Source organism: Hippoglossus hippoglossus, chromosome 3, assembly GCF_009819705.1.
Source record: "Hippoglossus hippoglossus isolate fHipHip1 chromosome 3, fHipHip1.pri, whole genome shotgun sequence".
Lineage (NCBI taxonomy): Eukaryota > Metazoa > Chordata > Actinopteri > Pleuronectiformes > Pleuronectidae > Hippoglossus > Hippoglossus hippoglossus.
Genome location: NC_047153.1, coordinates 17,364,378 through 17,391,959, shown reverse-complemented (window position 1 = coordinate 17,391,959; position 27,582 = coordinate 17,364,378). Strand labels below are relative to the sequence as shown.

The following is a 27,582-nucleotide window of genomic DNA, read 5'->3' as shown; positions in this document are numbered from 1 at the left end:
GGAGAATCTATCCATACCTCATCTATACTGCTCACCCTTTATAAGGGTCACTGGGGGGCCTGAGCCAATCCCTGGGCCAATCCCCATTGGCCTGAGCCAATCCCAACATACAGAGACAATATCATTCAGGCAAACCCGCGCCGGAGAACATGCAAGGTCCACACAGAAAGGCCCTGACCGAACAGGGATTTGTGAATGGAGAATAATTCTGCTAAATGGGTTTAGCGTCTGGGCATTACTGCTGTATAATAGAGTATCATGACACAACACGGCAGCTGCACTTGACTGTGTCTCTCCACAAGGACAACTCTCTAAAGAAGAATCAAGAATTGTACTCCTGCAACAATATCCGACGTATTGTAAATAGTATATGCTTGTTTCCACAACCTTCCACTGGTCTTCATTGGGTTTTCCAACTCACATTGACATTTGAATTTTATTCAGTGGTCATGTTTGGGCCCCAGTTAGAGGGTCACCGATTCCAAATAAGGAATGCCAATTTTCAAGTATTCCCAGCTGTGTATTCCAGCTGTCCGTCTTTTCAGGAAAATCTTACACACAGCTTTACCGAGGTCTTCTGGGTCTCTGTTATCATATTGTACAAACCTGAAATGCTGCCAATCTGCACCAGCTGCAATCTTTTGAGGGAATAACTCGTTTACACTTATGCCAAGTTTTTTTCTTTACTCGGCCTAATCTGTGAAAAGTGTGGTCACGTGATGATGATAAAAATAGCCCTGATCCAGTATCATGCCATGCATTACCACTGCACCACCACCCAATCTGAGCAGTACTCTTAGCATGTAAGGGTCCATGAACATGAGAGGTTCCGACAGTGTGATAAACTGGCGTGCAGCGTGAGAGTCGGGCTGTTAAGCAGGCTGATACAGATGGGCAGTCAGACAGATGGACGGGGCGACAGAAAGGCACACGGACAAGCTGGCTGGTTTTACTGTAGAGCCCGACTGGCTGGAATCACTGGAGTGGCTGCCTGATTACATAAGGAGGTCGACTGGTGGAACAGTTGACCGACTGGATAACAGTCACATAGTCTAAACTCGGCCGACTTATTTTTGTATAAATGTCAAACAGCCGCAGGATCAGGGGGCTCGCTGCATTGGGAGAGAAGTCTAAGAAGGAAAGAGGGCAGAGAAAACCGGCAGGATAGACGGATTAAAAAAAGGGAGATATAGAAACAGGGATAGTCAGGAATATCCACTAGAATCGTGTCAGTCCATCAATACTGTGTCAGACAGCCACACAATTACCTGACTTCTTACCTGAGTTTGAGACAAATGAAATACATTTTATTCCCAAAGAAAGACAGAAAAGAAAAAAAGGATAGTGATGCTTGTATTTCAGTTTACACAATATATTTTGCCTGAAGGCTGATTTGTGATTTACGCGTGATATGTAAACGGGCTGTATGCTCCGACGGGGGGTTATAAATATTTGCTCATCACTCCTATCATATCTATGTAATCATATGTGAGGGACTGATTAAGTCGGAGCCTAGACGCCAAACACTAACATGTTCTTCTGTTGTAATTAACTGAAGTACATTCACGTGAGAATGCACCTGCTGCCCCCTGTAGTCCATCAAGGTGATTAGTCCCAACCTTTGACTAGGAAATTCTCTTTGGGGTTTGTAGAGACTATAGACGCTCTTACACTATTAATGAACGAAATGCCTTTCGTATGAAATCCCCTGTATCGTAAACCATATTTATAATATATGATTCTAAGCTCATAAATGATAAGACGAGATTCAAGGGGTGTGAAGGTAAATGCAACCTTTTTGAAACAACACAAAAGTCTATGTGGGTTTTTTCTTATTACTGATATTTATGAACCAAACAACCACAAACAGTAATAATCAGCACAACTTAACAAATTGTCAACTAAAATATTTAATTATCTGAGGAATCATAATATTCACATATTGTACCAGGCATTTCAATTTGCTCACAGAAATTGAAAATATTAGCATGTCCTACAGGTGGGAACAGTGTAAAAGATTTAATTAGCCTATAGTCACAGGGATCTGAATGCTCAGTCGCTAAAGGTTTGATAACTGGGTAAATGCATATGATTGAAGGGTAAAGAGAGAGAGAGAGAGAGGTGACAGACACTATCGTGGCTAAAATCTCATTAACACCTGTAAGAAGAAATAACATTTCTCTTCTTCCTCACCTCCTTGTTTCTCCTCAAACCTCACACCCTCTCCGCCTTGTCCTTCCTCAGTTCCTTCCGTCTCCTCTCTTCCCCGGCATCTCTCTTTCTGTTCGTCCCTTTTCATATTCTCACGTCATCCATTCTTCTCCGTCTTTTGTGCCCTTGCTTTGAGGCCACAGAATTAAAATCGTTCAATTTTTTTCACTGTCCTCTGCGGTGCATATTATTTACACGGCTTCCTCTTTCCTCTTTCTTTTGGTTTTTTGTCAACCTTAATTTTTTTCAAAACAACTTTCCGTTTCTGGCACTTTTCCTCTTTCACTTTCGCTGTCATCTCTTTTGTGTCGCCCCATCCCTCGTCTGTCCTTGGTCTGTGTTAGCACTTGAATCCTGTGCAAATATCTGCCTTTAATTCCCTTTCATTTGTTCCTCTTTTTAAAATCTCCATTTATTTTTGTCTCTTCTCACCTTTCATTGTTGTGTACTTTTGTGAGCCATGAACCAAGGAGAAGTGGTTTTCTGAACTTGTAATGTTACACTGCATTACAGTTTGTTCACTTTCATGGACACTCAAAGGTAAAATGAGTCATTTCATGCTTTTCGATTTTCTGCTCTGCTTGTATCAAAAAGTGCACAAGAAAATGAAAAGCATAATAACTGAACATTTAATTTGTAGATACAATTGCATTAAAATATGCTCGACATTATTTTATTATATTTATTGTATAACATCCCTTTGTCACTTTTTGAAACATGAGAATGTCAAGATCTCAAGACAAGAAGTCCTTCAGCTGGGGCAAAATTGGCTTCCACCCCAGAAGGGGGCATTCTAGTTTGCACTGGAGGTCAGGGTGTTGATAGAGAGCTCCTAATGGCTTATCAACACTGACACTTTGTTTTTGGCTGTGCCTAAAAAAAAATCCCAAACAAAACAGGTCAAAGCTCTTAACTTTTGGAGAGTCTGTGACCTGGAGTCGGTTCATTTGTCTGTTGCCGTCGTTCACTTTAAAAAATATATAGTTGAAGGTGGGTTTGGGATTTGCATTTTATGTCTTTAAGGCGGTAACTACAATATAGATATAATCGTCCTATAGATCTTTGTCTACTATATCTACTTACTTCTGTCAGATTTGCAGCAAATTTGGTTATTGAAATGAAGTGATTCCATGCTAGATCTTCCACTTCCACGAAGCAAAGTGTCAAGTTTGTCCATTATATAAGTTTTTTTCTTTATATAAACAGTTATCAATACTGTAGATCTATTATTATCTATGCTCTTAATCTCTTGCAATTTCACCTCTCTGCTTTGTGATATTTGTTGCTTTAAAAACCTCCTTATTCTCTTTGCCTAAACCAACAAACTGTCTTGCACAAGCTCCTGTGTAACCGCAGTCTCACCTCGCTGCATCAGTCAAACCTGACTGTCTCACATGTAGGTTTGACTGCTTTAGTATAAATCACAGTATGTGTCCACGCTCATGACACGGCTGGTTAGGTTGGTAAGTGGCGTATCTAAGATTTATTTTTACAGGGTGGGGAAATCACTCTCTTCTTCAGCGGACGAGACAGCAGGACACCGGAGAGAAGGAGGTGTCGGGAAAACAGAGAAGGGAAAGGTCTTGCAGGAACCCGATCTCAGGCCAGCAGGGATCTTTAGTGCTTTAGGGCCAGAGGTCTACACCGCAGCATCAGCACTGTATTCTACTGTCACATGCTTATTTATTTTGCTCTGGTTCAGGTTTTCAGATCTGATGTTGCCTCATTGTTTTCCCTCAGAAGTCAACAGTCCTGCTGTGTCTCACAGATGTATTTTTCATTCATATTTCTTTGTGTTTTCCAGGTTGTCAGGATTCATGCTGCCCTCCCCTATAGTCAGCAGTGGATCTATATTGGCCTTGTGGTTTACCACAGACTTTGCCGTCAGTGCTCAGGGCTTCAAAGCTGTTTACGAAGGTAAGATCATTTGTGAGTGTGTATTGCCATGTGCTGCTGCTGGTCATGATACACAGGAAACTGTGGAAATGGTGAGGATGGATTTGAATTGTAAAGCCATTGGCGAATGTTGGAAAATGTGTATGAATAATATTGCCTTCAAAGGGGATAAGAAACACAATGTGCAACATAAAACGAAAATAAGGCTGGACTGTGCCTGGGTTTCTGCCAGTCCTAAAAAGTTTTATAAAGTGTTATATCCACCAACCTGAAATGTAGGCCGGAAATTATATTCTGGTCTCTAAAATGTCTGAAAAACTAAAAATTGAACTTGCTGAAATCTGTAGAAAACCTAAGTAACTGTGAATGTTGCCGATTAAAAACATAAGGACTCATAACATTGAGAAACTATATATTTTCATCACAAAGCATTGAAATGGCTAGAAAAGGAAATGGCAGTTGCCTCGTGTGACTCTAATGACTGTAGGTGGAGTTGATGGTAACATTTCACACTTTGGTTGCTGTTGAGTAGAAACTCATCATTGTCTCGCTTAATGGGAAAAACTTTCAGAAATTAGAAAGACCTTTTTTTTATCGGACTCTGTGTCGGTTAACAGGACTGCAAAATCAGGGAATGAGTTGTGTTGATCAAAATGTGTTGAGTCAGCAGAGATGTATATGCAGCAAATTTCCCTGGACTCAAGGTGAAATTGTATAGGGAAGCTTTACTTCTGATTTATGATAATGACTGTTGATGTTAATAGTTCTGTGTGGGCGATTCTTGGCTAGAAGCCCAGAGCTGCTATCTTGGTTGTCCCTCCATCAGTTGGGACTATATATTATATATGTATTTATAATCTGTTGGTCACGTGTCCATGATTCGTTTTCCTGCACATAGAGATGCATATACACATTAGTGCTTCCTGACTGGATGCTGTCTGATGTGTGCTATGAACATAGTAGACAAGACTGTTGCATGTCGGCATTGCCTGTTGGGATGCAGCACAAATGCTTAGCCTGACCTTTTGAAGACACACACACAACCACACACACAACCACACACACAACCACACACACAGCCACACAGACACACACACACACACACACACACACACACACACACACATTCCATTAGGCTTGTATAACGGTTCATCTATGAATCATGAACTCTAAATATCAAACACAAACTCAAGAGACCAGATATGCACTCTTACTCCACTCTCTCGCTCGCTCTCTCTTTTTCTCTGTGTGTGTGTGTGTGTGTGTGTGTGTGTATGTGAGTGTGTGTGTTTGTTTATATCCATGTACCTGTTTCACCTTTATCTCACTGTTAATTATTTTGATTTGGTGTGTGTGTGTGTGTGTGTGTGTGTGTGTGTGTGTGTGTGTGTGTGTGTGTGTGTGTGTGTGTGTGTGTGTGTGTGTGTGTGTGTGTGTGTGTGTGTGTGTGTGTGTGTGTTAAAGCAAACCTGACAGCCATTAAACCTTTTTCTGGGAAGTGCTTTGTCTTTATTTTTCCTTTCCACTGTTCTGCTTCACATCTGTTGGGACCTCTAAGTGTGTTTATTGCCTCAGGAGTGATTTTGCCTATGCGTGTGTGTGTGTGAGTGTGTGTGTGTGTGTGTGTGTGTGTGTGTGTGTGTGTGTGTGTGTGTGTGTGTGTGTGTGTGTGTGTGTGTGTGTGTGTGTGTGTGTGTGTGTGTGTGTGTGTGTGTGTGGCTGTTTAACTGACAGTTCTTTCTGCTAATGTCCTTTTTTTCTATGTTGCTTTGTTTTTGCATCGATTCCCAAGACATAATGAATTGATTTGTGTCCGTGTGAAGGTGTGCGTGTATGTGTGGATGTGTGTAAAGAAAATTGCACTTATGCATCAAAACATGACATTTATTTTGTTTTGGTTTTGTGTGTGTATGAGATCAGTCATCAATCATGTGATCAGTCCCTGCAACCTCAAGCTAACCGGTTAGCTGTGTACTCCATCCGTGTGTTACTGGTGTACATACAGGATTGAGTGAACATTGGTAACAGTCAGAAAAAAAAACTAAGACAAATGAAACCCTCAATGCAAACAGATGTATATTGCAGATTTGATGAAGTGTGAAGACAAAAATGAGACTGTTCATTTTGGAGTCACACAGCAGGGTTTCAGATGAAAGATTAACTTTGCCTCTTAACACTATGGGCTTGTTATTTCTGCAAATTGCAATTATATAAAGAAGGCAGATTTTCGGCAAAATTAATCTATTTACACTGCTCAAAGATTGTATCTCTCAAATAATAAACAAACAGTTCTCACAGTCGCTGTACATTGAGGGTGTGATTGCATGTTCAGTGCAGCAAGTGGAGGGATATTAATCCGTTGCGTGATGATGATTTCAGAGATTTAAAGAAAGTTTTCTTTAACCTCATTTTTATTACTTGAATCTAGACCGTTGATAAAACACAAATTGGCCATAACCTTTTGACTTGAAACAAAAACCCTTTGATTGCTGCCTGCTCTGTTGTTCGACCCTCACGTTGGAAATATGTGATTTCGATCAGTTGAACTGAATCCAAAGCAGATCCTCCTCTTCTCATCTCAAACAGGAACTCCTCTAGTAATCTGCAGAGTTTCATCTGAGCAGAAAAAAAAAACGTGGCGCCACTTCTGATGTGAGAAACATCTCTGGTATATCTTGTAACTTTATCTCAGTTATGCTATTGAAGCAGGAGACCTGGTACGTTTAAATAAACTGCTACGTGAATCCCATTAACTGACTATACTGAGTATAAAAGTGCCTGAGTTACAGAATCATAAACTTGAACCATGGACACAAGTGAGATGTTTAAAGCACCTTTTATTTGACAGTGAATACCTCACTGTGTCAGTTCAGTCTCACACACACTCTGGTTTTGTTAAAGCACACCCACGCCTCACGTCATCCTTGTGTCCTGTTATTCAGGCTCAACTTTGGATTTCAAGAAATGTTTTGGGGTCATAGTTTTGCACTTAAATTGTCTTCAGTGGTTGTGTCTTTGTATTTCTGCTATTGTCCGTCTTGTTGCTATGGCTTCCCACTGCAACTATTATTTCCATATCAGAAAAACCCAATCCAACCTAACCTGACATCTGCATCTCTGACTTAGAGAAATAACTGTTATATTTCTTTTCCAGCATTTTCTTACCATCCTTTAATTCTTGAATTTTTTATTCAATGTCTCTGTCTCTGCCTCTCTTCATTCAAACTAATTCACACTAACAAAGAATCTGTTGGGCCCATGTCTCCTTATTGTCTTTAACAACCTGCCTCCCTTGTCTGTCTGCACCTCTCCTAACATAGCCAGTTCTGTTCACACATCTTTTCTGTGTTCCATCCCTTCATTAAAAGAGACCAAATTCAACTATAAGTCTGAACATATAGTTAACAGATCAGAGTGGGTCAAATGTAGCTATATGTGCTGGAAAATCAGGCCTTGCTGATTGAGAAAAGCAAGTTTGCAAACCAGCTCAGCAAGACAAGATTATCATCAATTAATTTCCCCTAAAGCAAAAAGAGAGAGAGAGAGGAATAGAGAGAGAGAGAGATAGAGAGGTGAAGAGAGGAACGTATAGAGAGAGAGAGGTGTGGAAGGAGGAGACGAGCAGGGAGTAGATTGACATGAGGAGTGGATCTTAGATCTGTGTATATTTGTAGTTTGTTGTCTTATACCACATGAAGGGTAAAACAGAACGCCATCCAAGATGACAAACGTCTCGTCATTATCATACAATATCATTTCAGTGGCCTAATGGGACTTAAAAGGACAGCATCAAAAAAGTACAAAAACTCATATCAATCAACAAGATGAGGTGGTTAAACACCGCGAGGCAGACTGGATGCTGTGACATGGTTCTGACACAGATCCTCTGCAAGTTCCCCAGCAGGCACGGCCTTTGAGGTAGGATGTGAGCAGGGAGAGAACAGAGCCTGAGACGCCCAGATGCTGAAGGGAGGAAATAAGGATCTGGTGGTTCACCGTGTTAAAAGCAGCAGAAAGGTCTAGAAGGACGACCACAGAGGAGGGAGAGGCTGCTCTGGCGGTTTGAAGTTGCTCAGAGACAGGAAGGAGGGTAGCCTCATTGGCCTGCCTTGAAACCAGACTGGTGAGGATCAAGAAGGTTGTTCTGGTGAAGATAGGAAGAGAGTTGATTAAAGACAGCTCGCTCCAGAGCTTCGGAAAGAAAGGAAAGAAGAGAGACAGGTCCGTAGTTGTTTACTTCAGACGGGTTGAGTATGGGTTTCTTCAGGAGAGGGCATTCATGCCTCCTTCAGAGAGTTATGGAAACAGCCAGTTGACAAGGAAGTGTTAATATGATGGGTGAGAAAAGGAAGAAGGTCGGGAGCAATAGACTGGAGAATGCGAGAATGGATGGTGTCAAGGGGACAGGTGGTCGGGCGGCGGAGGCTACCAAGGTAAGAACTTGATTGGGAGGCAGGGGGGGAGGATAGAGTGAATCTTCACCAGAAACTCACTGAAATGGACGACATATCACGGAGATGCAACATCTGACTTGTTGGCCTAGCTTGGTCAGGAGAGAGGAGAATTGTCATTCCATTCCTGCAGAGAAAAATCCATGTAGCTCTCGCAGGGAAGATAATTAAAATCCAATGCATCTATACCACAAGATGTACAAGATCAACTGTCTCCAGATGTTCATCTTCCAAATCATTATGCTGTAGACCCTGGGTTCTTTCTGTTTGATGAAAAGAAAATCACTAACTGTATCATTATAACTTATAGAAGGTAAACCTTCTCTGAGATGTGGCAATTATGACAGAAATTAAGTTCTAAATAGAAGATGGGAGCCATATATGGTCAAAGTAATTCATCACGTCCAAATTGGATTTGTAAATTGGAGATTTACCTCAAACAGTATCAGGAAGCTTTTTCCATATTTAAGTCAGACTTGCACCCTGCAGCGCCGTCAGCTTGGACCTGCGAAGAGCATTCATTGGGATGGGTTGGAAATACCTATGGGGACATTTGTAGAAATTTGGTCTTGTGCAGTTGTACAAACAGCTAGTATTCCAACTGCATGGCACTCGTTCAAGGCTGCTCATTATCTCTCCGCTGCTTTTTGGAGTGTCACTGGAATGGCTCTCCCAGATAATTACTTAATCTTCACATCTCATCCATCAATAGACAAGGTGCAGAACAAAAGTCTCTCTTCACAAGGACAATGTATTGCTCTACCTCTTTTTGTGTCTTTACCTCAAACACAAAAAGTCAAATCATTCTGAGAGTCCTCAGCCAAATAAGAGGACAATTATCTTTTTACAGCTATTCCCTACACTCAGTGGCAGGATTCTGCTTTTATACTATAGGCTTCTTCCTCACACACCAATTAGGATGTCAATAATCAAATTGAAAATGTTTGGTCAAATATTATCGATTGAAGTGTCTGAAGGTCTTGGGGAATCTCATTTAAAATATTATTGGTAATTTCAGCTTGGTTTCGACAAATAGTAAACGATTGAATGTAGGATTTATACTATTTTCTTGAGCCAAACATAGATCGGTGCATATAATGTTTGGACCAGTTACAAGCAATTCTGTTCCAATGCAGCTAAAAAACTGTTTATAAGTTCCAAAATTTAATAAAAAGTTCATCTGAAATAAAAGAGTATATAGTTTCACTCATATTTTATTAACAATAAAGGTTTTTTAGTACATTTTGTTTTTAGGTGCATTTGGGAATTGTCAGGAGCATTTTGTCAAATCAATTTCTCACATCTCCCTCACCACCTTCTTGTTGCTGTTCCAGCTGCAAAAAGAAGTTATAAGACAATTTAACATATTTATATTTGTTATCTCTAAGTTCAAAAATCCGTCAGTGAGTGTAAAGTTAGACTCACTCGCCATAGGTTTTGATATTTTGGAAAAAAATAATGAATGAAGCCTTGGGTTGTGAGTCCACCTATATATCTTCTATTCAGATATGAATGTGTTGATGTGTGTTCCTACTGGCGCTGGACGCTTAACCAGTGTTTAGCACTCATGATACCAAATGCTAAATGTTATAAATATAAACATTTTTAGTGAAGGTTTGGAATTGTCACTTGGCAACAGGAAACACTACCAGCACTTCTCCTTTAGGGGTCTTTACTTTCTTGAAGTAACTGAACTGTCCCGTAACAAAGGAGCACTTGTCTCCTTGCTGCTTACAGCTCCTGAACAGAATGACTTGAAGGGGGTGACATTTCTTTAACATTTACTGCATGTGACCATTTATTACATTTACTGTGTGAATTTTCATGCGAGGAAACTTGTGTCAGTGCAGCTGCGGTGCTTATTACTGACATTATAAAATTACATTGTAAAATAAAGTGTATATGTTTATTGGGTTGAAGAGTTCAAGCTAGGTAACAAATCTATTATAGTTAATGAGTATGGATGTATAATACAATATGAATACCAATTGAAGGTGAATATCAAATTTGTACCGAATGAAAAAAAACCTGATGCATCTTATTTTGTTGACAAATGCATTTTTAATGGGTAAATGCAATCTAAGGCCGGTAAACAAATGACCATAAACTAATTATTTAAAGGAGAAACATGTTTTTTTCAATTCTCATTTACCATCTTGACTAAAGATAGAATCGAACAGCTTTAATTAACTGTCTATTAATTATACACTGTTGATAATTATCTCCAATAGGCATGCCAACAGAAGAGCTCTGTGTGTGTGTGTGTGTGTGTGTCTGTGTGTGTGTGTGTGTGTGTGTGTGCGTGCATGTGCGTGTGTGCGTATGCGTGTGCGTGTGTGTTAAAGGATTATTGACTACCACCACCTTAAAAGGTAAAAGTTGGAACACTATCACATCATCTTCAAAGTCTCAACCTCTTACATCCACTCTCCCCGAACACACACACACACACACACACACACACACACACACACACACACACACACACACACACACACACACACACACACACACACACACACACACACACACACACACACACACACACACACACGCACGCACGCACGCACACTCACACAGAAAGAGGCCAAGTGTACATTTTTCAGTCCCTAGGCTCACTGCAGAGTTTCCTTTCCTGTGAAAAACACGACTTGGAAACCCTTTAAAGGGACTTCGCACATTAAACACAAGCACATGCATAAACTCAGAGTTTCCTTCTCTCTCTCTCTCTCTCACACACACACACAAGTATTTAAAAAAGCCAGAGATTACATATAGGTGTCACTCTGTAAAAGCCATAGAGGGATAATAAACACAGAAGATCCTCAAGGAAAGAGAAGAGCAAGAGAGACACAGGCCTGTGTTTGTGTTTCATGTTCCAGCACGTGTCCCAGGTCACAGCTGTTTTTGTGATTTTCCTCATTTCTTGTTGTTATGCCAATTCTCCCCATGTCACAATGTATGGATTACTATACATTCACTTTTCCACTGCATTACAACATGTAATATGTGAGTGCCTGTGTATGAATGTGTGTGTATCTGTAAAATTGCAGGAAGTTCATCCCCTTTGGTGTTGGCATTTCCACCGTCTCTCCCTCACTCTCTGACTCGCTCTCTGTCTCCGCTGTGCAGACTGGTGTAGAATCCATTAGGGACACTTCTAGGAGCTTCTAAATCATGCTGACTTGATGCAAAGCTTTGCTCAGACTGTGGCAGAAGCCCTGTAGCCACCAACCACTGGACAAAATGCAAAAAGATTGCAGCCTCCTGCTCTGGGATTTTAGGGCCTTAGACATGATGCTACATATAAGAAAGATTTATTCATCTGGAGATTTTCCAATGCCCTTAACAGGATAATTTTCATAGTGGTGCCTTTATTTTACAGAATGTTGCCTTACTAAAGTAAAGAGGGCTGCAAAAAGCCATTGCAAGCACAGACAGAATACAAGTTTTTTTAAATAAAAGGTTTTGGACAGATGAACACTAAAAATGTTGTTATATGATTGTTCGGCCGGTTTTGTGGTTGGTTGGCCGTCTTTCACAAATGTCACCACATAAGAGCCCATGGTCACACGTATGCAAATGTATCAGTCCGCCTCTTGTTCACTTCCAATCTTTGCAAGGCAGAAGGCGAATAAAACATCTGCTTCCTGTGGTGAGGCAAATCGCAGCGTGGCTTCGCCTGGAGTTCAGCTTTCGTGAACTTTTACCCGCAATATTCGCCTCACATTAGTGTGACCGGGCCCTGAGACTCTTGCTCGGCGTCTACCAGTTAGATCCACACAGCCTCCAATCTAGATTTTGAACTTCATTGTCCTCAGAAGCAGTTGTCCTGAGGAGGGAAAAAAGACGGCCCCCAACAGGCTGACTAACACCAGGGTTACCTATAGTGACTCCAGGAAGTGCAAAGATAAACAGGAGGGGTCTTTATCAATCATTACACATACCATTAATATGCTCAAAACATACACATATATAATGCAGGAGTTATGTGTGTTTGAAAAGACTTCCTGTGGAGAATAGGGCAACACTATAAAAAACAATGGCCTCAGCAGGGGGTCCCTTGTTGCTGGTCTATGTGGATTGCTCTACTAATTATAATATAGAACAGTAAACAATAGTCATAATCATTATTCATAACTTATTTTTTCTTTGTGCTGCTGCAACACTAAACATCTCCCCACAGAAAGAGGTGGTCACCAGGGTACGTTACACATTCACCACATCTTGTATTCAAGAGTAGCACATTTGATCAGGTGGATGTTTAAGAAACATAAAAGTAATGTTTTCCTTTGTATTTAAATGAATGTGAGAAAACCATAAAAGGCTCCACCTCACACTGCACGTAACATTCTTACATCCATCTCTCACCACGTGCAGTATTTTGTACTCAAATACTGGCTGCAGTAATTTCCTTGTTTAAATGACCGTTGACCAGCCTGATGGGTTCCATTGGAGACCAGATTGGCCAACTTCCTAAATATAGATGACCAACACAAAGCTCCAGAAGGTTCAGATATTACAGCCCCCTGGTAAGAAATCTGCAGAAAGTCAGAATGAGCCCATGTGCGAACACAGCAGGAGATTCTCCGCAGGATTCCCCGCGATCGAATGGGTGTGTAAATAACGTGTAATACGCGGCAGATGCAAAACTTAAAAAAAAGAGAAAATAATACAAATATCTTTGGAGGAAAAAGCGGTGCCACAGACGAAGATATCAAGAGAGCTTTTGGTGATGAGGGCTGATGCCGGTGTCAATGTGCTGTAAACGAAAACACGTGTTCTCTGCGGCGGAATCCTGTGTTGTTCACGAGTGAAAGGTTAACTCAGGAGAAAGTCCAGACCCAAATCTGCGGATATCCTCTAGAGTTCATGTGTGAAAACTGCTTAACACTAACAAAGGTAGTGGAACAGTCATGGTTTCTGTTTGGTTTTAGGCACAAAAAACTACTTGTACGTTTCTTCTGAACACAATGTAGCTGCTGGTGTATGGAATATACTCGTGGTCTATATTTAGCAAATACAGATTCACAATAAGAACTGCTTTCATTAGGTCGGAGAATTATTGAGCTTGTAGATTTGGCAACAGCAACACGGCCTCCATCTCTGTGAGTGAAAGTCAGATGGTAAACAAGTCTCAGCCATTCCAGAGGAAAATAAATTCATTTGGATTTCCTTTTGATTAGCTTGTTGAGGAAATGGGTTGCATACATACAGATGGAATGTGTTATATACATGACAAATATTAGCTGTTTGAAATGGAAATGGTTAAGATGACTGAATTTAATGGGCTTGGTGTGTATATAATTTGTGGATGGAAATTGCTTTGATGTGTATAATAGGACGCCTTAAAGTAGAGCACTCTTGCACACACACATGTAAATTAAGACATGCATACATTTACGTAAATAGACGGTGTTCAGTGCGTCTACGGGTTAGGTTTGTAAAAATCAAACTGTAATACGCCTTCATATCTTAAGCAGGAATAACTGTGACATGAAGTGATACATTAAACATAGAAAATGTCATTTTACCTACTTTATGAAAGATGGGGGGGGGGGGGGGGGGGGTTTCAGAGGGATTTCAATGATTATGTTTATGGGTGACATTTACTACATTTCTCTCTTACCAGCACATAGCCTATTTCGGCTCGCTATCGACCTGTTACACTCTGTTCCTATCAGTGTCTGTGTGTCCCATTGAGAATAATAGGTTGGTGGGTTTAGTCAAAGCCAATGGATTCAGCAGGGAAGCTTCTTAGAGCAAACACAGCAAATCATTAAAGGAAGGGAGTAGGACTGGAGGATTTGTCAGCTTGGATCATCAGGTGCTGCTACATATTTGTATGTGTGTGTGTGTGTGTGTGTGTGTGTGTGTGTGTGTGTGTGTGTGTGTGCATGCGCTTGAGAGATAAAGAGAGCGAAAGAGCAACAGAGAGTGAGTGGAAAGGGAGAAGCAGTCCGTTACACCATTAACCCATATTGACTGGAACGCCATAGGAAGCTCTTCACTGTGGGAGTGTGTCATATAACGCCGCTGTTACTGACGCCAGCAGTAGTCAGCTACATCGATCAAAGCAGCAATGTCAACTTTCCTGCTGTGAGTGTGTGTTAGTGTGTGTGTGTGTGTTCCCCTGTGTCCATGGTCTGGTAACAGAGGAGTGTCCTGGGGTGATACCACCGTCATCAAAGCATGCTGTCAGAGCCAGGCCACACACTCTCTGACTCTCACAGACACATACTTGTAGTAAGTGTTGTGAGCGGGTAATCAACTTCACACCATGCAGTCAAGTCAATATGACATCTAAGTGGTTTTGAACGTAGCTCCCTTCATGTGCTATTTTCAGTTTGTTTGGACTAACTGGTCTCTCGGCACAGGCACAGGAGGGATGTGGGATCACTCTCACCCGGGAGGTGTTCAGCACATCCACAGTGTTGTTTTCTTGGACAGCTCTTCTAAAGCACATGAAGATATTGGGCAGTGATCAGAGTTCAGTTGGATGTTCATAATGACCACCCTCTGCCCGAAACCTCAGACCAGCACCTCAGACTTATCTGAGGAGCCAGGCACATTCTGGGATTTAGGAACCTACTGCGCAGCTCAGACCTTGTTTCGTGGTCTCAGTTTTCTCAGTAACATACACAGAGAATGCAACACACACTCACATGCACATGTATCTTAATGGGATGTGTAGCATTAAGCTATCTTAATCTATCCAGTTCATTTTACTGTACCATTAATGCTGCGGAATAAAATGAGGGTTCTTATCACAACAGGACTTTTTCGCAGAGCAAGTCTGATATCGTTTGTGTGTTCCCTCAGAAGGAAGCCAACTATTGATGTTCTTAGTCCAATCTCTAGAGAATAGGTCTGCATGAGGGACATTATTTTTACATCTGTAATGGCTGCCTCCTTGCAATTGTTTGTCCATTTAGATTTGACAAGAAAGACTTCATCTCTTTTTTTTTTCTCAGGTAGTTTCCTTTTCTTTGTTGACTTGGAGATGTCACATGATTATGTCTCATTCAGTGCTTTACTTTGTAGACATTTAGGTGATCATTGTTTTAGGTAAATCTATTGACACACTACAAGAAACAAATAAAAGAAAACAGGGCAAATTTAGATGCACTGAAACAATAAATCCCACTGCTTCATCAATGCTGCTTTACAACACGTCTTTACACAAGCTTTCAGGATAGGAGGCACGGCAATAAACCTTTTTCCCATGAACCCAAGTTAGACAAAGCAAATATGATCAAGAAGCGGCTGCCTTGTATTGAAAAATGTTCTGAAAATTGTCCATCATTCCGTATCTAATACTCTCTATATAATATATATATATGCAAGCTCAGTCAAACTGAGGCACATTGTCCGTTTTTTAAAAGCTAGAAAATGCTTTTTTGCAATAATCATCCAATGCAGTATAACGCTTTGCACGGAGTTGTAACTCTGTTGGGAAAGAGAAAACCTAAATTGTGCAGTCCCTGGATCAGGTTCCAGCACTCACCCATCAGGGAACCATTTCATTATGTCACAGCAAAGATTATACAATCAGAGAGAGATCCTGCTCGATATTCTACCAGATTTTTTCCCTAAGTCACACAGACACATACTGTAGCTTTTATGTTAAATCTTTTGCTGTAGCTATAAATAGAATATGTAAATCACCTGAGAGACACACAAAGGAGGAGAGTTTTTATGATTCACTAAACTTTTTCAATCGCAAATAGTACATTTGTTTATCACATTGCCGACTTTAAAGGCTTAATGCTTTGTCCTGTAAACTTTCAAAACATTTACAGATGTATGAATATACAGGGTTTATCAGATAATGTGACTTGTGATCCAACAAGTGAAGAGTTTTTCATCTCATATGTCCCATCATATACAAAAGAATGTATAATATACACTGTAAATGTGGGACAGCGATAACAGATTTCTGTTGCCCTTTCATATCTGTGTTTGCCCTTTTTATCCTCCGTGATTCTCTCTGTGATGATAAGCAGAGTTTATCAAATCTGTGGAACAATCTTCATGGGGGCTCTCTCGGGTTGTTTTTCAGAGTCTCAGTAGGTCTCGCAAAAGACGATAATCTTGACACTAAGATCAAATAAAAACACTTACATTTCCAATGAAGTAACTGTTTAAATTATTTGCGTACTCCCGTGAACTTGATATCTTAAGAATGCCTTGAGGGAATGTCTTCAAATTTGGTTTGAGTATTCACTTGAACTCAAGGAGGAACTGTTTACATTTTGGTGGTCAAAGGTCAAAATTTCAAGGTCATACGACCTTGCGTTGTTTTGAACTCAATATATAAGGAATGCCCAAAGGGAATTTCATCATATCTGGACCCAACATTCACTTAGACTCTAGGATGACCAGAATAGAATGTGGTGGTCAAAAGTCAAGTTCCCTGTGACCTCACAAAACACATTTTTTTCCCTTGTGAATGCAATATCTCCAGAACGCCTCGAGGGAATTCTTTCAATTTTACGCAAACATTAACTTGGAAAACATTTCTGTTGCCAAAGGTCAAAAGTGAAGGTCACGCTGGCTCACAAGTATGTTTATGTTTTTCTTGAACATGACATCTTAATCTCATCAAGGTTCTATTGGATTCAAAGATGAACGATTAGATTCTGGTGCTTGGAGGTCAAAGGTCAAGGTCACAGTTACCTCATGTTATTAGGACTGCCCATAGGGACTTTTATTACATCTGGTACAATTCACTTGTTCTCACTGATTAACTGATGGGATTTTAATCGTCGATTTCAAACCGCTTGCTGAAACTAAAGCAGTCTAGAGATGTTGATTTAACACAGATATAACGTTTCCACTGCTAGCATCACTAAAAGACTAGAAGACGAAAAGAAGACATTTATTTGTGTGAGGTTCCCTTTGATTTTACTTCACTTGCAGCATATGCTAAAATGGTGATGAAAGAACAACACTGGTGATACTGATAAAACTGTGCCTATCATTTTCGGCCTGTAATAACTGTATTGTTGCAAACATTACAAAGCTAGACTGAGAGCTGTGGAAACTAAAATGAAGGTCCAAATGGCATGTTGTCCTGAATGCAGAATGAACTCCTGAGTGGAGTTCAGAGAGGTGTCTGCATCCTGCATTTCAAAGTCTGCATATTTTATTGAAATTAAATGCAGCTCTCACCTGAAGCTGAACTGGACATCTGTCCAAACTTTTCTGTGCTTTCCTTTCAACTCTGACACTCGGTTTTTGTGATTATGGCATCTATATTCATGTAGATATGGGGTAATTTCATATGCATTTTATACTTTCATTTCCATATAATAGGAATACAATTTTACCTTCAGAGTAGTAACCAGTATGGTAACCAACTTCTGTTTCCACCTCATCTTCCACATTTCCTGCAGATACAAGACCTAAATGGTAATATGTGACCATTTATGACCCTCTGATGTGCCCCATTGGACCATTTCCCTAAATTACTGCCGCTATGAAAAATACTTTTACGGTGTGACAGTGGTTTGGAGAGGTTGGGGAACAAATTTATCTTTGGTTAAGGTAAAGATCGTGGTTTGGTTTAAAATAGGTCATTATAAGCAGGGGGGGGGGGTGCAGTTTCTACAGATATTATAAATTTATTATAACTATTTCTTCATTGCAGACTGTTACCGGTGAACGTCGCAGTCAGGTCAGTGATGATCTGCAGGTTCGACATCTGCACTGCCATTAAAACAAATGCATTTTCTCCATATTCAGTCTGAATGTGAAGTAAAGTTTGAAGGCGGCACAACTGCAAACAGCGGTGCAAAGATGCCATGAGACATCAGCTGATGCAACGACACATCGGTGTCGGTTGAAATTGTTTCAAAATAAGAGTTTGCGATGAGTTGTAAGTTCAATCAGAGTGCGAGCTGGTTCACAGACAGAAACCCTCCCACAGACACTGTTGGCACTTTCTATGTGAACAAAACCCTCGGAAACACAGCGCGTTGTTGATAATAACAAAACAATCATGGATGTAAGACTTTAAAAGTTTCACCAGTAATTGCAGCTTTTTCAGTGAGACCTTGTGTGTGTTTTCCTTTTTGTCCGTTTGCCTCTTGAAGCTCTGGCACATGGTCCCATTTCTAATCATGCGTTTCAATGTAACTCTGAAGAAAATTTTGATTTGCTAAGATCATTCAGAGGACAGTTTGGTACCTCTCCCAAATGCAACAACTCAAACAAAAGGAAACGGTGCTGTACTAGTAACTGCTGTTAACAATTCACTTAACATTTACTCTGGTTGTGTCAGTGAATCCCCCTGACTGACTCCGTGTGTGTTGTGCTCATTTATATGTGGGTCTGTGCTTCAATTTTATGGCACCAAGAACAGATGGAGCAGAAAATGAGGTGCAGTAGATGCATAATATTGTATGTACTATATGTTTTTACTTATTCTTTGCGTGTGCTGCCTGAACTGTTGCAATAGCAACTAGAGATCAATGCTTAGAGAGGATTGAACGGGGCCTAGACAGGATGTAGGAAGAAGACAGAAGAACGAAGAAGAGGGGAGAAGTGGCGGGGAAACAATGAAGGTTCATCAGGAAGCAAGAGAAGATAAGTGATGAGAGTGTGAAGAGAAGAAAAGAGGAGTGAGGAGAGAGGGAGGAGAGGAGACTGGAGAGGAAAGAAGAGCAGACAATCCCTAGAATACCAAGCACTTCTCTGGAGGAGAGAGAAAGAACAGAGGAGAGGAGGGGTTGCAGTGAAAGATGGAGAGCGTCCACAGAATACCAAAGAGAGAATAAATGCTAGGAGGGTTTTCAAGTAATTTTCACATTAATCCCAATGTCTGCTCCAGAAGTTAAAAATAGACACCTATACTTGGATTTAGTTATAATGTCTACTTTAAATAACTGTTTTTCTTTGATTAGTCGTTTAGTGGTAATTACTACAAAGTTTTAATTATAAATGATAAATTACAAATATTTGTTTTGTAAGTAGCTGAAAGTAGTGAGACATTCAGATGTTAAAGAACAAAGTGGTAGAGGAGATCAGGTGATGAATGAAACAGGAAAATAAGAAGTGAAACGGGAGATGATCTTAAAGGGACTAAAGAGAGAGAACTGAAGAATCCTCTTCACTTGGCTGAACTCGTACCTTTTCCCAAGATGCATTCTGTTTGAGAGGCGCCTAAAAATAGAACACGCACACACAAGCACACTTAGAGACCTATACCTCTCCCTGGGGTGGCCGCACTGTCATGCACACCGAGACGTATACACTACAGACGAGCTGCAGACACAAAGCATCATGTTGTCTCACCTTAACTAACTGCCACAAGTTGTTGTTATTTTTCACAACGACGAACAGGAGCGATATAGAAACAACAGAAAAAGAGTAGAAACTCAGAATTGGAAAAGAAGAGTCAGACGGGGGCCACGTTGACACAAGGCGATGAGATGTGCTGTGAATCATTGTGAACGTACCAGAAAGGCTGCGACCATGAACTAAGACCAGCATGTGATACATGATAACGCATGGAGTACACAAACTACACAAGCACGTCATGATCGTACTTGACGGAGTAGTTTGACTGCAATGCATGGAAAAGTACTTTGTATATTGTTACCAATCTCCATCAAACTTTGTGGAAGGATGGGACATGGGCTAAGAAAAAAAAAGTTAAATGTTCTACATAGCAAAATAGCCCAGGTTTGGTCCACATCCCAAACATCCCACATCCGGCCCACATACCACGTGGAATGACGGCTTTAGTGGTCCACTCCTGTTCGCAGATCTCTGGATCTTGTAGTTTTATATGGGGTTTTGTGAGTGGACCGTTGGGCCTTGGTGGAGGTCCACGCTCCACGCAGTGTGATTCTAGTTGCTGCCTCATTAGAACCTTTTTACACATAATTCTGATGTTTTTTTTGTATTCATACATAAGCAGAAGGATTTCATGCTCCTCCATCAGTCGAGACTCATTTCCAGGCATTCAAACATATAACCCCCTCTGGAACCTTAAGTATTTCACCAAAACAACACTCTCATTCAACTTTCAGGATGTTTGTCCTCTTGGTGCAGGGAAACTTGACATTCTGGAGGGATGCATGTTTCACCTGGCGGCAGATTGATTATGTTTACTCCAAAGAGCATAATTGCGCCACATAATCACTGAATGGCATTTAGGCTGTTTCACTTTTCTCTTAATCACCGTACAATCACAGTGGATTGTGCATGTAATTTTTTAATCAAGGCTGTCATCAGCACTCTTTAACATCATGTGCGTTTCTTCACGACATAGCTTGTGAGCATTTCTTCTGTTTTGGTTTTTCTTTTACAATATCCCTTTGTTGTTTCATGTGAGCTGACCTGCACTGCTCCAGCTGGAAGGCATCCCTGTGCCCTTTGAGCTCTTATGTTACCAGTGGGAAAAAAAACTACAAATACAAATGAAAACAAGCAGATATTGCACATCAGGATGTTCGGCTCTGTAATTACACCTCGAAGACGAGTCATAATCACGATCAAATTGTTCATGTGTTGCCTCTGCAGCTCAATGAACAGAGCTCACATGTAATCTGAATAGTAGGAGGTTTTACTTTATACAGCCATGAAAATGGCTTAATTACTCTCAAAATCTGATTAATAATAATTACATGATTGTGTATGATTGAGATAATGTGAGTGAGAAGGATATAAAGCAAAGACAACCCACGTCTGCCTGCCTGCAGCCTCTTACCTCTTTATTTTACTTTCCTCATATCTCTCTGAAACACCTTGTCAACCTTGTACAGCTCTATCACTTTTTTTTTTACCATCCCACTCGCTCCTTCTCGTTCTCTCTCCTCCATCTTTATTTTCACAGGGGGGGAAGATAACTGCCCTTCTTTATTACCAGTCTGTATTCATGCTATCAGTCCATGGGCTGTTTACTTTACCAAATCATGACTCAGCTCATGAACTGAACGGTACAGTACAAAGGTAGGAGGAAAGGTAGTGAAAGTTGGTGAGTAGGTAGCTTTCCACAATGTGACACATCTCCTTCTCTGTGAAACCAGCTTCACAGGAGTATTTTGTAGATTCACTCATCACAGAATATTTACAGTCTTACATCATCACCATTGTTACATGTCGACAGTTTGAGTGTTCAGGGCCAAAACACCCAAATTAAAAGAGCAAAGCCGACGGCAAATATTTATCATGTTTAAGCTCAACTGCCAGTCAGGTCCACAACACACACAGGTCTGTTATACACACTGCACAGATTTCATATCGGTTTCTACTGTGTTGATCTGTTGCACAAGCTTAAGGTTACCTCTCCTCTCTCCAGTGGAGGGGGGTGCGTGGCTACAAACAGACAGGTGGCACATACGGACCGTAGAGTAGAGTCATTTAGTCTATTTTCAAACTGAGGAGACGTGAACATTCTTTTTAGCTGAGATAGTCTTGCTGGTTTAGTCTTAGAGGACAAACTGTTTATTTGGGTCCAAGATACTCTGCAGAAAAGCATATTAATATTTCTCTGTTTACCTTCTGGATTGGTCAAGATAAAATGAGCATATGGCTCACTCGGAAAAACAGGATGAATGATCTGTAGAGGTTGAGCTCATATTTAAGTGTCCGGTGGCTGCACCTTTTTACGATAGAGTTCACATATTATGTAATGATGTCAGACTTTTTGTTTCTTTTCGGGGGGGTTGGGGATGTCCTGAGCAGTGAGGCTTAAGAGAGCGACAGCAATATTGAAAATGAGAAATTAGACCAATAAAGGGATGGTTAAGGCTCAAATGTCTCCTCTCCTCTCCTCTCCTCTCCTCTCCTCTCCTCTCCTCTCCTCCTCTCCTCTCCTCTCCTCTCCTCTCCTCTCCTCTGTAGATGCTGTTTAGGAAGGAAACATGTAACATTTTCTCCACAGACAGAAATAAAAGATACAGTATGCAAGATGAAATGATTGCAGCCTCAGAAATAAAATACGTTTTAGGGGAAAAGTATAAAACTTCAAGCAGCTGTTACGGCCATGCTCCAGCAAAAAAAATCGAACTCTTATGCAGTTTGGAAGAGACGTCATCTATATTTAAAATTAGCAGAGTTAAAAAATATGGAATCATTTTTGTGTCAAGATGTTGCCCTAACCCTGTCTGCTCAGGTAGTCCTAGTGTGGAAGGTTACTTCAGCTCAGCTGTCAAACCTTTACCGTCTCAGTGTTCCCGTTGTCAACATCCTCACCATCGCTTGATTTTGGAAAACATTTTCTGCATCGCTGGGACGTTGCACTTTCAATATCCAACCTCTGCTATTTTACTGTCAATGCTGCTGGGCTGACTGATATTAAGGACGGATGGATTTTGAGAAGTTGCCTAAACCCTGTCAGTGCAATTTGAAAACCTGGCATTCCTGTTATGGCTCATTATGACAGCCTGACATTTTGTTTTTCTGACAGTTGCTCTGTTGGTGGAGTTTCTTGATGAATTTAGGATGTGCCATATCTAAACTTATTTTTCCATGTCATTGTCACCGCATCACTGAGTTCAGTTTAGGACAATGCACATTTACTGCTACTTTACAGTGTACTAGGTGGTTAGGTATGGGGTTTTAATCCCCTCATTTCCAAGGGGGTGGTCTTTCAGTTTGAGAACAGGATTTCACATTTAGCTTTTGTAATGCTCTCGCTCAAAACCCTGCACACTCCTTCAAATATACCCTGCTTGTGCTTAGATTTCCTGCATCGGCTCTTCTCCTCGTGCCCCAACCAATTAAATGCTAGGTGTAGTGATGACAAAAGTAATTGGTTACTTTTGCTGTGCGCTCTGTTCTTGTTTTAATAGCAACAATGTTCCCATAATGTAAAGACTTCAGAACCTTGATTGTTCCGCTCGCTGTTGAAAAGGGATCGGCAGGACTCCGGCCCCATGAAAGGAGGGGAAGCTGGTGTAAGCCTTGCAGGGCCAGACTGCATTAACCCGGTAAACCTATCACATGTTCAATTGCTAACGCTACACCTGGCGTTCTATTGGTCTAGGAGTTGGCGAGGTTAAGAGCTTAAGCTGGAGTGCAGGAAATTTAAACACAAGCAGGGCATATTCGAGTGTGAGCGCAGGGTTTTGAATGAGAGCATTACAAAATCTGGATGTGATGCCAATAAGTCCCGCCCTCAAGCTGAAAGAGTACGCTCTTGAATAAAAAAAATAAAACTATAAGGACAAAACAACTGAAAACATGTTTCCATGAACTGATTCAAGACCATTAAATTCTAAGAATACACCACTTTTTAATAGATTTCGCAGGTAGAGGATAAATCTAACCTTTAAGAAGTTAAGACACTGATAATGAACTGCAGCACCACTGTTATGAATCTGGCTGTGGACATTTAGTGCATCCGTCTGTCTCATCCTGTTAATTCTCCAATATCATTATCAATTAGACTCAAACAATGCCCAAAACAAACACACAGACATTACTGTCATGATGACACATTACATTTAAAAGTGTAAAATCCTTTTGTGTCAAAAAACGTTTTTCCTGGTAAATCGAAAGATTAAGAAAATAGCAAAACAAGGCTTCCCCTGTCATCATCCCCTTGTTACATTTGAACAATCCTCTTTGGACGCCCGGCCCGGAATCACATCCAGCTCTCACTATGTCCTGTCATTTACCAATCAGAGCCGGGGAATAGCATCGGATGGATTTGGCAAACACAGTCAGCTGCAGACAGAGTTGGACGCAGAGCGAGTTCTGGAGTTTTGGCTCAACAATCTATATAAGTAGTGTTAGCATCTCTGGCACCAACTCTCTGTGCATGTAGTTACAAGGCCATGACCATTATCATCATTTAACCTTTTTTGAAAATTGGTCGCTGTCGTCCCAAAATATTCGTCTGAATGTTTTCACTCTGCAAGACGGGTCACGCAAAAACACTCTGCTCTTTAACATCCTTTGTGAAATTTCCTGCTTAGCTCAGATATAATTTAGGTTTTAACTTAGGCACTGAATCAACAGCCGGTTTGCATATCTCATAAAAAACAACATTAAAAGTGTTAAATGTTCACATATTTGAAGGTGACGCGCCCTCCCACTGCTGTGTACGCTGTGAAAACCTGTCCTTTTTCCACTGAGTGGCAGCTCTCCTGCCAGAAAGTTTATCTGATTACCTTTAATATAATTCACTGCGATGAAATCTGAACTCTTTGGTGCATCTACTTTTTGGGCCCGAACACACTCACAAGGCGCAGAGGGCGTGACGCTCTGAATAAATGAAAAGGATCTCTTATAGCGTCCTGTCAAGAGTCTGCTCAGTCAAATGGATCAGGCCTCAAATAGTTCCAGACCTCTCTGTGATCCATTTGTTGTGAAGAAAGCAACTGCTTGATTCAAGACATTGGTCCAGTCACATGCTGATCAAGGTGTTGGTGTACGATCACCAGTTGTAATTATCTGTGAATTATGAGTTAGACAACATGAAAACGGGAGCTTAAAACCTGGAAAACATCATGTCAGGTTTAAATGGTAAATGAAGATAATCTTACACAAAGTGCTTCACAGTACAAGTCATATTCACTCATGCACACACACATTCATATTCAGTGCTTCTAAACACTGCGCTTTTTGTAGCACACAGTCGGCAGAGTCATCATGGGAAATTTGAAGGGAGGCAGGGATCGAACCATTGACCCTCTGGTTAGTGGACGATCCCCTCTACCTCCTGAGCCGGTCTTAGGAAAGCTCTTCTGGAAGGTTGAAGCCTCCCTGAAGGAAAAAAAAACCTCTTACTCTTATTCTCCCTCTCTCCTCTCTTTTCCTCTCTCTCCATCTATGTGCTTCTCTCTCTCTCTTCTGTCTTTCTTTCTTTCTTTCTTGTCTCTCTCGCTGTCCTTCCTGCAACTGTCCTTCCTCTCGCCTTAAGGGTCATTCCCAGTCAGACACATTAACAAGTCTGGCTGCATGGACGCCCTGTTCATTGATCAAAACACACACACACACACACACACACACACACACACACACACACACACACACACACACACACACACACACACACACACACACTGGCATAAGGCAGCACATGCATAAGTATTGCTCGTTCTGCCTGGTATCTCTCGCTCTGTTGCTGGCTGTTAGCGTTATGAAGCTGTTTGATAAAGCAGACAGTCCAGAAGTCGGGACAGACAGCATCAATCGAGGATTCATCAAAAGCACCTGAAGGTGACAGATGGCTCGTGGAAGTGGAGGATTTCTTCTGACCAATTTGTTCTTGTTCACATTAACATTGTGTCGACACAGGAGGCGTTTGAACTGCGTTTTGCAGTCGCCTATCTCGCATCTCTGACAGAACCAGATTGTTTTAAACAACATGAGAAAAAGGCTTGTTCATTTTTCACTTGTGCATAAACACTGTGACGCTTTAAGTCTGTTTTCTTTCTGTTGCGTGTGCATAACCTCAGTGATTGAGTGTCTGGCTCTGAGCAAACTAAAAACACGGGAGACCTTCACTCGATACTGAACCTGAACACATCGTGTGCACTGAAGCTGCTGCTGCTGTTCAAACCAAGTCGACTGAGCAGACGTGGTGGAAGGCTCGAACACGGTTTTGAAAACCTACACCAGCATTAATGTAAAACGTTTTGATGAGTTATACTATCATATCAAATAACTTTTAAAAATACCGTCATTCTTTATTGTTATTTTTGTCCTTCATATTGTTTTATTCACCCACAAGTACACGCACACATTCATGCAGTCCGAACTTAGGACCCAATGCCTGCATCTTAAAATTTGAATTCAGTCTGCAGAGGCTCAGACTGCACACGGACTCTTTTTGATGATGGGCTCCCAGTCTGTGTGAGCAACATGTGAATTAGCTGGTGGTCACACAAATCACAAAATATGATGGGCTATGGATTGTGAGTCTTTCTTGTGCCTTGTTTGATGAACACTTTAGTGTCGAAGTACAGTGATAATTCCCACACGCGTGACAACATACATTCCAACTCTCATGCATGAGAAAACAGTGTACATAAACTAATGCACTGTTTTAATTATTTTTCCCTTTTTCTAATGTACGCTTTTATTTAGTGTTTATTTATGTTTCTACAAACTTTCTAATTACAATCTTGTTGAATTGTTTATTCGTGGGAATATGTATAAAACATTTACATGCACATACTTTTACATATACAGTATGTTCAGATAACAATTTTTTAAAAATCAAGAAATTAATGAAAAAATGTAAGAGATGCAACAGGAAAATATTCAGTGCACATATTTATTGTGACGTAAGACAGTCAATAAGCAATAATAATAAATATTTTATAATTTTTTCATTGACATGTTTACAGTCAGTTCAAAGGCAGTCTGTGTAAATATATACATGGGTTTTTTTCTGTCTCTTAGTCTCTTCTTACCATTTTTTCCCTCAGACATTCTGCTGTGGTTCATTCAAGCATGGGCTCACCATGAAACAAGTTGTCAGACAAGAGCACAATGTAGTGTGTGTGTGTGTGTGTGTGTGTGTGTGTGTGTGTGTGTGGTCACCAGTTGTGTTTCTTCCCGTCCGAGATACAGGTCACTTCCTGCCAACCCAAATGTCGCTTTCTCTCACCACCAATGACTCACACACACACACACACACACACACACACACACACACACACACACACACACACACACACACACACACACACACACAAACGTGCACTTGTCTTGCCCTGGGCTGCAATGCACATCAGCAGTCGAATTCTCTCCACAACTGGAGTGCAACAAAATCACTGACCACAACAGACTCATAAACACAACTCACACAAACACACACAGCGGCACAAATACAAAGGCACACAAACAGAAGCAGAAGAATCCTTGACTGATTTTACTTCTCACAGTGAAAGCTGTCAACACAGTGCACAACTCTACAACGTAACCAGTGGGAGAGCGTTAGTGAATCATACATGTGTGTGTTTGTGTGCGTGCATGTGTGTTTGTGTGCGGGCGCGTGTGTGTACTTGTGTACGTGGTAACCAAACCAACAGATTGCCAGCAGTCGCTTGGTTGTTTT

At 40.9% G+C, this 27,582-nt stretch overlaps 1 protein-coding gene across 2 annotated transcripts in view; it reads left to right on the top strand.

Annotated features, from left to right (window-relative positions):
- Positions 1-27,582, top strand: part of LOC117756771 (CUB and sushi domain-containing protein 1-like) — a 380,356-nt gene that overhangs the window by 124,947 nt on the left and 227,827 nt on the right. For both annotated transcript variants that reach the window (XM_034577551.1, XM_034577542.1), the window contains exon 3: positions 4,016-4,128. In XM_034577551.1, the coding sequence (XP_034433442.1) occupies positions 4,016-4,128 (113 nt within the window). The remainder of the gene's footprint in view (positions 1-4,015; positions 4,129-27,582) is intronic.